Source organism: Lagopus leucura, unplaced genomic scaffold (genome assembly GCF_019238085.1).
Source record: "Lagopus leucura isolate 7727_CA_CO unplaced genomic scaffold, USGS_WTPT01 111-16_obj-0_obj, whole genome shotgun sequence".
NCBI classification, from domain to species: Eukaryota; Metazoa; Chordata; class Aves; order Galliformes; family Phasianidae; genus Lagopus; species Lagopus leucura.
In genome coordinates, this window is record NW_024963475.1 from 1 (window position 1) to 12,878 (window position 12,878).

The following is a 12,878-nucleotide window of genomic DNA, read 5'->3' on the forward strand; positions in this document are numbered from 1 at the left end:
TCCCCTTTCTCTTCCCCTTCTGTTCCCCTTCCCTTTCCCTTTCCCCTTCCCCTTCCCCTTCCCTTCCAATACCTATTTCTTCTACTTATAGTTCAACACTGGAATACCCCAAGGGAGTTCAGCATTGCTGAGAATGTGAGAAGAATACACTGATTACATTTTAAGCATCCTGGAATGTTCCTAACCACACAGATATCCCCCATTACATCACAACCCGCTCGGGTTTCTTTTGGTTTCATCTGTTGTAAGACTTATTTCTCACAACACTTCTGCAAGATTCTAAGAGTTGCCGAGGAACGTTTTTCACTGCTCTCAACTGTATGAAATCTCTTGCTGAACAAAAATATGATGTCTGGTGTGAGGACAGCGGTTCCATTTTACGCTCTCTTGTGCTCTATGAACAAGGAAAGGAAGGCAGAAGATGAGCAAGAATACAGGGGAAGGTGTGATCTTTTCAACCCCCGTTCTGTAAGTGCTCAGGTAGCTGCACGGGATTAACGGTTGCGTCGCTAATTGTAAGAAAACAAGCAGGTTGGTGCATCCCACTGCTGAGCTTAAATCGCATCTGCGATTTCTCAACAAATATTTCCTAAAGACCTGGAAGCCCTGCCTAAAGGCACAACGATTTACATACGTATTAAGTGGGCATTTCCAAATCCATGATGCAAGCAATATTGAACGTGTATAATTAAAATAAACCTGTATTAACAGTGAAGACTATAATCTCAGCACTTATGCAGATTAACCCTTTATGTCGGCTGACAGCACGGGACAAAGTACTTGTTTTCTCTTCTGACCTCAAACAGCCCAACCTGACACACAAAAATGAACACCAAGGCAATATTTAGATCACATTTACATATTTTAACGCAACCGAATAGCTGACACGGGACTTGCAACAAATAAATCAGTCTTTAATATTGTAGTTGCGGATTTTTGCCACGGTAGGAGAGATTTTTCGTTTTATGGGGTATGTACAAGGTGAACTCCTGGATTTTAGCTTGTGCTGAACCTCCAGCTTGGTACCTCTGACTGCCAGACGTGCTGTGGGCACTTCAGGCTGACTCGTGGCACTGCTGTGCTCCTGACGTTTTCCAGCTCGCTCGGTTGAATGCATGATTTCAAATTCCACTGCTCAAATATATAAACAAACAAACAAACAAATCGATAGGAGCATTCTGTGCTACTGTTTGCATTTAATCATAAGGCGCAACTGAAGCCCCACCTACCTGTTCAGCTGTTTTTAAACATCGAGTTTTACATGTTTTCTCTCCCCTGTGAGAGAAGACACAATGCCTACATTGAATAACGCCAGGCCAAGTTAGCCCTGCCTACTCCCATATTGTGAAATGGTGATGAAGGAGTTGTTTGCAATCGTTTGATCTCTTTCAAGAAACCACCAGGAGCCATGAGAGCTGTAGTAAAATGTGTTAGGAGAAGCCCGATCCAAAGGGCTCAAAGGCAGCTCTGTGGGCTTGGCAAAGCCGCCTTAACTGCTATTATCATGTGGGTTTTGTTTGTTTTCCTTCTCTTTCACACAGGAAGGCATCTGCAGTGGAAACCTTTATTTTCTGTGTGCTAGAGGACGAAAAATGTCCCTCTGGTTGGGAAGCAGAGACGGATCTTAGTACTGATGGGAGCCCATCCTGTTGTCTCTCACGTAATTCCACTATCTGCCTTCAATGAGATGAACTGCAGCCTTATCACAACTTTTACTACGTAAGATAAGTGGAATTGGTCAATCACAGCATTCATTGTAAGCTGTAAGTAATGTTTACAGGTGCTTGGCTCCAACTACTTAATCCTTATTTTTCAGTGCACTGAGATTTTAACTTTAGATTTATAGAGAACCAAAGCAGACAGCAGTTGGCAGAATAGTACACGCTGCAGCACTCTGTACAAGTTAGAAATGTTTAAGATTGATGGCTTCCAGACCCAGGTACAGCATGAGAAAGGTATGAAATTCATCACACAGAGGTTATTAGCAGAACGTAAATTCTCATAGTCATCAGAACAGGATTGAAAGTCCAAACAAAACTGGATGTGGACAAAAAGAAAACAAATTCTTTGATGTTTGGAATGAATTCATCTATTGGGGGTGTATAGCTCTATGTATAGCTCTGTGCAAAACATGATGCTGTGGCCAGTGTCAAAACACGATGCCTGAAATCGTGTTCAGGCTCAGACTGAAGCAGTTGTTCACTTACAGGTGTGCAACATCTGTGCTGGGTTGGCCTGCTGCCATTTGTTATTACAGGTGGGCTCTTGTGCCATCGTTGTGAAACGTTCAGCTTGCCTCCTTGTGGCTACCCACAGAGCAGGAGGCTTTGAACAGAACTGATGCTTGAGCACTTGGAAAAGCTTTGGATGCATTGCCCTTCCTGGAAAAAGGACTTGAGTCGTCTGTCAGACAATAAAGCAGAATTTCACAGAAACATCAATGCTTTGGAACAAAGCAGGAGGCACTGCTTGGAAAGTAATGGATGCAGCTTCAGAATCTTGAACAGGGGCCATAGCAGAATGAGAATATCACTTGTGGTCTGAAGAAGCAGCAGTGGGTATCTCCATCAGCATCGCCCTGCCAGCACTGCTTACCAGTGGTCTGGTTCTGAAAGGTTCTCTCAGTTCTGAAGGACTTTTTGAATCCAAACCAGAGCATGGCTTTCAGACACCTTGTGGGAGGCCCTGCTCCTAAAGATCCAAAGGCAAAGCAACCAAGCACCAATGCACTGCATGCATCCCTTCCTCTGAGGTCTTGTCTGTGTTTCTCCTGGCATTAAAGATGTTACAGCTGTAACTATTAAAGACTGCTTAGGTATTTGGAACAACAGCATTTCATGTGGCTATTGATTGGGCAGACAAAAATCTGTGTTAATACAGAAATCTAAACAATTTAAACTGCAACTGGCAAGTTCTACAAAGCAGAAGGAGACAAAGAACCAATGCCCCAGAAAGAGAAATGCCATTTGAGTTGAAATGTCCCAAGCAAACTCTGAATAAAGACCTTCATCTGGTTCTGGTTCTGCTTGGCATTGCTCACATGCCCAAAGGACCTTCAATAAAATCAGCAGGGATATGCACAGTGGCAAGAAATTTAAATGCAGTATCTTCAATTCCGCAAGCAAACAATCAGATAAGGAAAAGACACACCTCACTTCAAGCCTATAAATCACTTTCAGAAGTGACCTCGCTAACAAGAGCCACTGTGAGCACAGCTAGGAGCCCAAGCTGCTTTTGAAAACAGACCTAAAAATGTGTTGTTGAAATGCTGAACTTCTACTTGATTTGTGCTTACAGTCAGAGATCAATATTCCCTGACTTTTATTTATGTTGTTACTGTTCAGATCTAGAAAGATGCAGGCATTTCCCCATGTGGAGAATGTTATTTAAGAAAGGAGTCCCTCGCTATTTGCTCATGTCTGACCATGCTTTGGAAAGAACACCAACTCAAGTTCCCATTGAGCAGAATGTTGAAGTGAAGGAAACGTAACCAGGGGATTAGTTAATATTTGTGAAGCACTTCAAAGATGAAAAGTTTTATGCAACAGAAATCAGGATTTCTTTCGCTCTTAGAGTTAGAATGAAGCAAGAGCCAGAGCCAGAGCACCCGTTCTGTTTGTTAATATTTGACTAGACTCTTTCTCTGGCCAGCTTTTTACCCACATGGATTGCTCTTAGAGCTGTCAGTGATGTCAAAGCTGTTGAAATTCTGTCTAGTGTGGAAACACTTAAGATAACTTTTGATCCATAAAGTGTAGAATTTCAGAGCACGGAGCTCTGCAAGTAGCAGCAACAATGAGAACAGTGGTTGAAAGAAACCCCAAGTTCAAGTAGTAAACCAGAAAAGTGACTTTGTTTTGAAACATCTCATTCTCTTTCTTTGTTAGGCTACAATGTAAACACAACTAATTACCCCAGGACCTCTGCTGGGAATGGCTGCGGAGGTCAGGGTTCTCAAAAGCACAGATGGACCATCCACCAAAACTGGAGTCCTGCTTTGGTGTGGAAAATGCCAAGTTTCACCTACTCCAAAAGCATATAAAGCAAATGGGGACGTTCTAAGTGCAGACACGTACTGCCTTGCGTTCCCTTTGCACTGACTGACCTCTGCCTGCTGACCCAAAACCACAGCTGATCAGGAGCAATTCACATGGTAACACAAAACACCTCTCATGCTACTGGCTATACTATGTGGTCTCATGGTCAAACTCTACTAGGTGACACTTGGCTCTGTAAAACTTGCAGCTTGTACAGAAGCTAATCACACTACTGTATGTGTGCCATGATTTTGAGAGGCAAGCATACAGCTTTTTTGACAAGTAACTTTCTTTAGAGGATGGCTGCTGGGAAGCTCCAGGAAACTACAGGCCAGTGAGCATCTTATCTGTGCCTGGGAAGACCATGGAACAGGTCCTTCTGGGTGTTATGTGTGACAATGAGGTGAGCACAGCTTCACCAAGGGCAGACTGTGCCTCATCGATGCGATGGCCTTCTGTGATGGAGCGATGGCATCAGTAGACACAAGAAGAGCAACTGATGTTATCTACCTTAACTTCTGGCCTTCGATATGGTCCCACAACATATTCTGAATTCTAAATTGGAAATACATGGAGTTGAAAGGTAGACTATTTGGTGGATAAAGTGGTTGTATGGTTGCGGCCAGAGGCTTGTGGTCAATGGCTTTGTGTCCAGCTGGGGGCCAGTCAGGAGGGCTGTTCCCCAGGGGTCTGTCTTGGGACAGAGCTCTTCAACATCTTTATCAGTGACACAGACAGTGGGATCGAGTGCACTCTCAGTAAGTTTGCAGATGACACCAAGCTGAGTGCTGCAGTTGATACAACAGAAAGAAGGAACACCATCCACGGGAACGTGGGGGAGCTCGGAAAGTGGGCCTACGTGAATGTAAGGAGATTCAAAAAGAGAAAATACTGCACTTGAGTCGAGGCAATCCCAAACACATGCATGGACTGGGAGAAGAACTGGTGAGCAGCCCAGTGTGGAAGGATGTGGGGGTCCTGGTGCAAGAAAAGTGGGACATGAGCCAGCAGTGTGTGCTTTCAGCCCGTAAAGCCAACAGTATCCTGGGCTGCATCAAAGGAGGGGTGGCAGCAGGGAGAGGGAGGGGATTGTCCCAGGCTACTCTGCCCTTTTGAGGTCCCATCTGGAGAACTGCATCCCGAGGGGCCCCCAGTACAAGAAAGATGCAGAGTTGTCGGATTGGGTCCAGAGGAAAACCATAAAGATGATCAAAGGGCTGGAATATCTGTCCTATGAAGAAAGGTTGAGGCCGCTGGTCTTGTTCAGTCTAAAGAAGAGAAGGCTCCAAGGAGACCTCATTATGGCTTTCCAATACTTAAAGGGCATTTAGGAGGGGAACAAACTATATACACATGGGCAGATAGTGGTAGGACAAAGGGGAACAGTTTTAAACTAGAAGAGAGGAGATGTAGATTGGATGATATCAAGAGCAAATTTCTTACTCAGAGGGTGGTGAGGCTCTGGCACAAGCTGCCCAGGGAAGCTTTGGATGCTCCATCCCTGGAGTCGTTCAAGCCCAAGCCCAAGCCCTGGGCAGCCCAATCTAGGGGGGGAGACAGCCCTGCTCACAGCAGTGGGTTGGAACTGCATATCTTCAAGGTCCCTTCCAGCCCATGCAGTTCTGTGATTCTGTGGACTGCCATCAGCCTTCAAGACTCATTTGATATGGACGACCTATCAAAGTCTCCCAGGTGCTCTCAGGAATATATAGAAAAGAAAGAAATAGTTAAGTACAGTCTTACTAGTACAGCCTGCATACAACAGTGATGCTTTTGATACCACTGTGAATTGTGTCCATCAATTTCTGTTGCAAGATCTTTTCAATAACACAGGATCAAGAAAAAACCTGAATCATAGAATCATAGGAGCCTGTGCTCCTTCTAACTCCCTTATTTCTACTTATCTTCAGAATTAACACACGAAACAAATCTTTAAACCACCTCATTCCTAGAGTACAAACTAAAAATTAGCAGGTAGAGTAAGGAGAGAGAAATTGAGCATATTTTTTAGTCTGTGACTTCCTTGAGAGTTTCCATAAGCTCGGAATTTGATGGTGAAATGAGCAAAGTACATAAAAGTCCACTCAGCATTAACATGTGTGTCATCAGCACCCCAAAATAGAGAGTCACTGAATTGTGTCACATGCAAGTACAGCAAACTGTGGGGCTTATTTGATATGTCAACCTGCTGGCATGTACATGAAAAATGCAGAAGGATCAGAAAACAATTATCGCACTACATCTTGTGCTGTTCCACAAGGAATGCCCATAAAACATAGTTACTGCTTTGCCAGATCTGTACAGCACTGGACTTGTAAAACAGATGTTTGAATAAGCAAGCAGACACACTTGCCTTTGTTTAAATCATCTGTTACTCAGTTTGCAAGCCTGTGTGTGCATCACTTATATCTGAAGCACACCTAGCAAGCTGCTCTGTTTCAGTAATGGTTCTAGTCACTGTGACCACGTTTGATGGATATAATAAAGTGAATGGCCTGAAACAACAAAACTCAGCCCTGTTTGGTTTTGTTTTGTTTGTTTTCTAAAATGTAGGATTCCAGCTGGTAGAACTAAGGATACCATTTGGATAATTTCCCAGTGGAGAAAGCTAAGCAGAATATATATTTTTATTTGTATTTTATTGAAGTTCCATTCTTGCAATGCAGTGTTTCAGGGCCTGCATGCAGTGAATAAGCTCTGCTCTTAAACCTTCTCGGGGTAAATCTGGATGCAGAGATCAAATTAAGGTTGTTCTCCAGAAAGTGTTACCCCTTACTGATGTTACACTTGGTTTGTTTGGCAGTATCATCTTTCACTGTTCTCTGGATCTTCAAAAATCTACAGTAAGTTTTGCAATGATGGCTGGAAATTTCTAGACATTAAGAAATTGATGTCCTTGTAAGGCTGCCAGTTGTGTTGCGTCAGACACAAAGCAGCATGAAACTGCATGGCACTATCAATGTTTCAAAGACATCCTTTTGCTTATCCTGTCAATAGAGGCCTGACCTGAAATACTCTGCCTCTTTCAGCCCCACAAGAACAGCACATGAACAGTGATCTCAGCACCACATCGTTCTAGTCCTACACTTCTATCAGTGCTCATGAGCTTGGCACGGTGCTGCACTGCTGTTGTTAACAACTGCTCTTATAGTCCATTTTTCATTTTGAAAGCCCAGTTAGGTATTACATATTTTTATGTAAAAGCAGCTCTCAGACCTTCCACTGGCTTTTCCAGACAGAACAACCCAGCTCTTTCAATCCATTTTAGTGTATCACGTGCTCCAGTGCCCTGGCCATCTTAGTCTCTCTGTTGAGCTCAAGTCCAGTTGGTCAATCCCTTCTGGACCAAAGAGTCCAAACACAGGTATATAACACAGGTTATAACCACACACAGGTATCTACATCATGGTTACAGATCACTGTTCATATAAAGGCTACATGGCTGCCACATCACTCCATGGCTGCCACTAAATCACAATAATAATAATGACAATGATGACAACAAAACTGACAGAAACAAGTTCTAAGAAACAATTTGTGATGTCTGTGCCTCATATTAAGAAATAAAAATCGTACTGACTTGAAACATTCTGAAAAAATGTTTGTCTCTACTTACAAAGACCTTCAATAAAGAAGAGTCAACACCTCTCCAGAGCACCATACTCCATTATTAGCCACCCTTACAGTTTCTCTAGTGTTACAATTTAAAGCCAGTATGTTTTTTTCCACCCCTGGCAAAAGTTAAAACAGTTTTCCATGGTTTTCCAGTTAAGGATTACTTCATGAACAGCCCAATAGTTTGAGAGACACATAACATTCATCTGCAATACAGTGCAGGGACACCCACAGCTCCATCAGTGCTCATAGCCCACCCCCTGACCTTGGCTGTCTGCAGGGATGGGGCACCACAGCCCTTCTGGGCAACCTGTGCCACTGCCTCACTGCCCACAATGTAAAAAACTTTCCCATATTCCATCTAAATCTGCCCTCTTTTAGTTTGAAATCATTCCCCATGTCCCATCCCAGCAGACCTGCTAAAGAATCTCCTTCTTTCCTACAACCCCCCTTTAGATACTGAAATGCTGTTATTAGGTATCCCTGGTGCCTTCCCTTCTCCAGGCTGAACAACTGGTTGCACTGGGCTACAAAATACTGAGAAATAACAAGCCTTAGTTCATGTGCCTGCATCACATACTGTGCTGCAGTCATATCTCACTTCTAGGCTTTTGGTCTCAGTGCATTAAGCAGTATTATGACCATTACACTGCCATAAGGATAATCATTAGGTGAGGATTTATAGCTTTACAATTTGATCTAACAGGCCCTTGGCAACACACGAACTGTGCAGCTTTCAGATAGATACTTTCATATGGGCAGCAAATAAAGTTTAGATTATGTCAGTGCAGAAGGGTATCTGCATTTTCCACAAGTGTTTTTAAGATTAGGAATACAAGAAGTATTTGGAGCAGTGGCATTAACAGCAGAGAGCTGTACCCTCTGAATGGCTGGATAACTCTGAAGCAAGAGTAAAAGCACCTCGAAGTACCTGATTATTAGATCATTAGATTCAGACCACAGGGCTGTAACACCAGGAGTGCTGATGTAAAAAAGTCGGTGGAAAGGGGCAGAATTCACAACTGCACTTGGCTTCTTCTAGAAGAATGAAGTACTGTGATTATTTGCAAAGCATGCTCACAGTGTTTAGCATTGTTTTGAGGACTGAGAGAAGAAGAGCTTGATTTCTAAAGTTTGCCAAATACCTTGGCACGGACTGTGTGCTCCAGATGAAGAAATCCAGTCCTGCTGGGCTTGACCAGGGCTCTCCTTGGGTGGCTGACTTTGAACCTTTGAGGGTGCAGCAGCTGCCTTTTGTTGCTTTGGCCCATAATTTCCAGCTGAGGAATTGAGCTGAACCTGTGCAAGTTCAAATACCATCTTATAAAGATTGATATTTTTCACTCTGAAGACATCTGAGAACAGTTTAACACTCGAGGTCTTAGAAACATAGAAGTATTTCAGCACAGAGGCAAGATCAGAAAATGAAAATTATTGGTTTAGATTTGGAGATGTTGCACAAGAAGATGAGCATCATAGGAGTGATTGAGATAGCCTGGTTAATAAGTGTTAGAATAAAGCTCTCCTACAAGCACTATTTTGTACAGGAACAAAGCATCCCTTATTAAATGTATACGTCTCTCAGCAAACCATAGCTGAGGGACTCCAGTTGGAAAATCCAACTGAAGGCAAATCAGAGTGACGCTAAAATTGCACTGTACCTCAGCAGACAGCAGTTCTGTTTCTTCTCCACAGCTTCTCGGAGCTTTTTCTCCCTTTAAGATGGGGCAGGCAATTAATGAAGAGATCCTGGAGAGATGCTGTTGCTTCGCACATTGCAGCTCCTAACACAAAATATTCCATTAACACAAATCACTCACAGCCTCTAGAAATAACACATCTATAACTCACTTCGCTGTTATGCTGCCATATGTAAAACAATCAGGTATAAATAATACTAAATAAAAACATATCCCCTCCAGATCAACAGGGCCAAACTATCCTCCAAATTAACTCCTGATTAATTTTTGTTTACGATCTTCATTTCTTATTATTGCTGTTATTATCATCCTGCCTGTTAATCAACTTCATGTTGTCGGGGTCATCCTTCACTTTTGTCTTGTCCCATGATTAAGTTACAGAAGAAAAAACTACCAAAGTATGGTGGGAAAAGAGGAAAAATGAAAATGTACAACAGCCATAGAAAGGTGCTTTCACAGTAAGTTAAAACAAAACGAAACTAATTATCCCACAATCCCATCAACTTTCAGCCTGTAGCAACTAAAGTGAGATCTGATAAAAAGTCAACTGCTCCAGCCCTGGGAAGAGAAATGAAATGAAACATTGACTATAACCTGATCTTTTGGTATATCTTTAAGACCAAAGAAACACGTGCCCACCGTATAAAATAACTGAGACTGAAATTCCTGTAGGTGTGACGTCTATAGTTGATAGTAAGAAACTGTCTCTGTTTTTGGTAAGGATGATGATACTGAACACAGGAATGGAGGTATTATGGGTATTAGTAAGGGTGGTAAGAGTTTCCTTCACCTGGAGGAAAAGGGACAAATGAACAAAATGAGAACAGCAGTGCCTGGAAGCTCAGCCTGGAGATCAACCTCAGCTGAGGGGTTGGATTCTCAGGGGGTACATTTTGGGTTAAAATATGGGGATACTGGAGATGAACAGCTTCAAAGTAAGAAGGGAGATCCTTGCTTCTAGTTTGGACACAATCCTGCATGTCTGTCACAGACATTACCCCAAACATCTCCAGAGCTGGAATAGCCTCAGGGATACCACGACATCAAAGCAATCCTACAGTGGGAAAGGTAGGACTGCTTCTGGAGCTCAGCACACCAGCTGGAAGCACACAGTCAAACACTAACCCTCACAAACCTTGGATTTTCCAAAGGTGTTTGTTTTTATGAAAGCAAGATAAAATTGTATGACTTTTAAAAGAACATGGGAGACATGAGAGGTCAGAATAGTAGAAACTGTAGTAGAAGGAATGCAGCCATACTGGAGCAAGTGCAGCAAACAGCCAAAAAGATGATGGATGGATTGAAGCAACTGCTGTGCACACAAGAAGCTGGGGAATCTTGCCTTGTTTAGTTTCCAGAAGGGATATGTCAGGAGGGATCTTATAAACCTGCCTGAATATCTGGTGAAGAAGGTGGGAGAAGGAGGAGAAGACAATTGAAGCATACTCTTCTGAGCAGTATGTAGTGGAAGAACAAAAGGAAGTAGAAGATGAAATACAGGACACTCCACTTGACCACAAGAGAAAACCAAACCAAAACAACAACAAAATCACTACTAAATCCCACTCTTCTGTACTCAGTGATGGCTCACTGAAACAAGTAACCCAGAGAGGTTCCCAGAGGAAGTATTTCCCCAGCTGAACTTGGTTAATAATTCTACTGGAGTTCCATGCCTCAGAGCAACAACCTCACCCTTTCTGACAGAACATTGTTTGCTGCCCTCAAAACCATGATGATCAGCTGCACTGACACAATCCTCACAGGAACAAATCTGCTGATCAATTGAGTAAAGTACATAGTGAAATCCTGACTCTGGTGAAGTCATTGGGAAGTTTGCCACTAACTACTGGGAGAGCCAGGTTTGATCCACTTGTCTCTCTCAGGAAAGCAACTATTTAACTATTAAAAGTTATTTTCTAGTTAGAAAAGACTACAGACATGTTTATTATACTTTCTGCCTTCATAAACGGGAAATCTGTTGGTGCAATAATTTGGACAAGGGAGATTGAATACTTGGAAGTGTGCTCACTGATCAACCACTTTCAAGTCTATCTTAGAACATGCTCAAATCCTTCAGCTGACCTTATTTTACTCATTGAACACCAAGCTTTATGAAACTCACACTTGTAGTTCAGTGCTGCAGTTATACTGCATCAACACAAGTGTTCCTCAAGTTCCTTAGATGAAAACAGTGATTTAACACAGTGAAGTTCCAGATAGAAGCTCACAGCTACAAATCCTCCCAGGTGCCAAAAAAGGACTTGAGCTGAAGTCAGTGAAAGGTATTTTGATGTAGAATTTTAAAGGAAAATGATATCAATTGCCTTAACTCTTCATGATCACCACATTCCTGTGGCTGTGTGATTACCTGTGTTATGAGCTTGTGTTGCAGACGCCTTACAGCTGAAAGCTGACACTGTGTTCTTTTGACAAGTTCTCTTGGAGAAAGGCCACCAGAGCCCACACAAACTGTGCAGAGCTTTGGGCTAACAGGATGCCCAAGTCCTATAAGAGAGAGAAAAAAAGCAGGAATGCATTCTCTGTTATTATTATCAATATAACATTTCCAGCAAGGATTGACTTCTCACTGGAGATTCAATAGCATATGAAAATGGCCTAGCATTGTTTTCCTTTTTCCTCTGCTTTACTGACAGAGTAACAATTGCATGGAATTTAAATGCTCACAGTAACGTTTTCTCACTTACTCTTACACACTCCTTATTTACTCTTGACTCTGCTTGCTTTGTTTTCCTTTCCACTATCATAAATAACTCATGTTCTGCACAAGAGATGAACCATCGCTTCTCTGCTCTTCAAAGCAGGAGTTCAGCTTCCATTTCCCACACTGACATCTGAGCACCAAGGAGCCCTACACCAAAGCCTGCCATTACTCTGTGTTAGCAGCCCCTAGCACAGGTTATGCTGGCAGCAACAGTTAGCACTGCAGTCTCACCCAAGCTATGCAGCTCAAGCATCAGCCATATGCAGCATCTTTTTTGTGTGTGTGTATTAAAATCTACTTCTCTCCAGCTCAGAGAATGAACAGATTGGTGGGTTTTATTTTACACGGGTAAGCAACCACTAGAATACATCTATTACCTTCCTTTAATATCATTCCAAGATCTGTCCTGAGTCTGTTTGCCATTTCAATCAGCTGCTGCTTCTCTTGGCTCAGAACTGACATTGTTCTCACTGCTTCCTTCTGTTTATTTGGTGTTCCTTGCGGCGTGCAGCTGACACCATGCTGAATACCACCACCAGGACAACAGTTATCTGAGGCAGAGCCAAAATCTATCACCTCTTTGTCCATAACTCTGTTATTTGACCCCTGAGAAAACAGATGAGACTCATAAAAGTATTTTGAAAACATGTTGCCTGGATGTTTAAGAGTTTGGTAAAAGCATGCCTTAGAAAGGAGCTGAAAGCAAAGTGTAAACTGAAGGCTACAGTCTGTTTTTGAGAGCCCATATTCAAGATTTTGTCAGCCATGTGGGGCATATTAAACCACAGAAGAAATCACCAGCAC

The 12,878-nt window shown here is 42.6% G+C and overlaps 1 protein-coding gene across 1 annotated transcript in view; it reads right to left on the bottom strand.

Annotated features, from left to right (window-relative positions):
• Positions 1–907: 907 nt before the first annotated feature.
• The window catches only part of CCDC57 (coiled-coil domain containing 57), a gene marked incomplete at its 5' end in the record, with an annotated part of 28,216 nt that continues 16,245 nt past the window's right edge, over positions 908–12,878 (bottom strand). The window contains 5 exons of the mRNA XM_042891348.1: positions 908–1,131; positions 8,798–8,951; positions 9,314–9,436; positions 11,721–11,857; positions 12,452–12,680. Of these exons, the coding sequence (XP_042747282.1) occupies positions 908–1,131; positions 8,798–8,951; positions 9,314–9,436; positions 11,721–11,857; positions 12,452–12,680 (867 nt within the window). The remainder of the gene's footprint in view (positions 1,132–8,797; positions 8,952–9,313; positions 9,437–11,720; positions 11,858–12,451; positions 12,681–12,878) is intronic.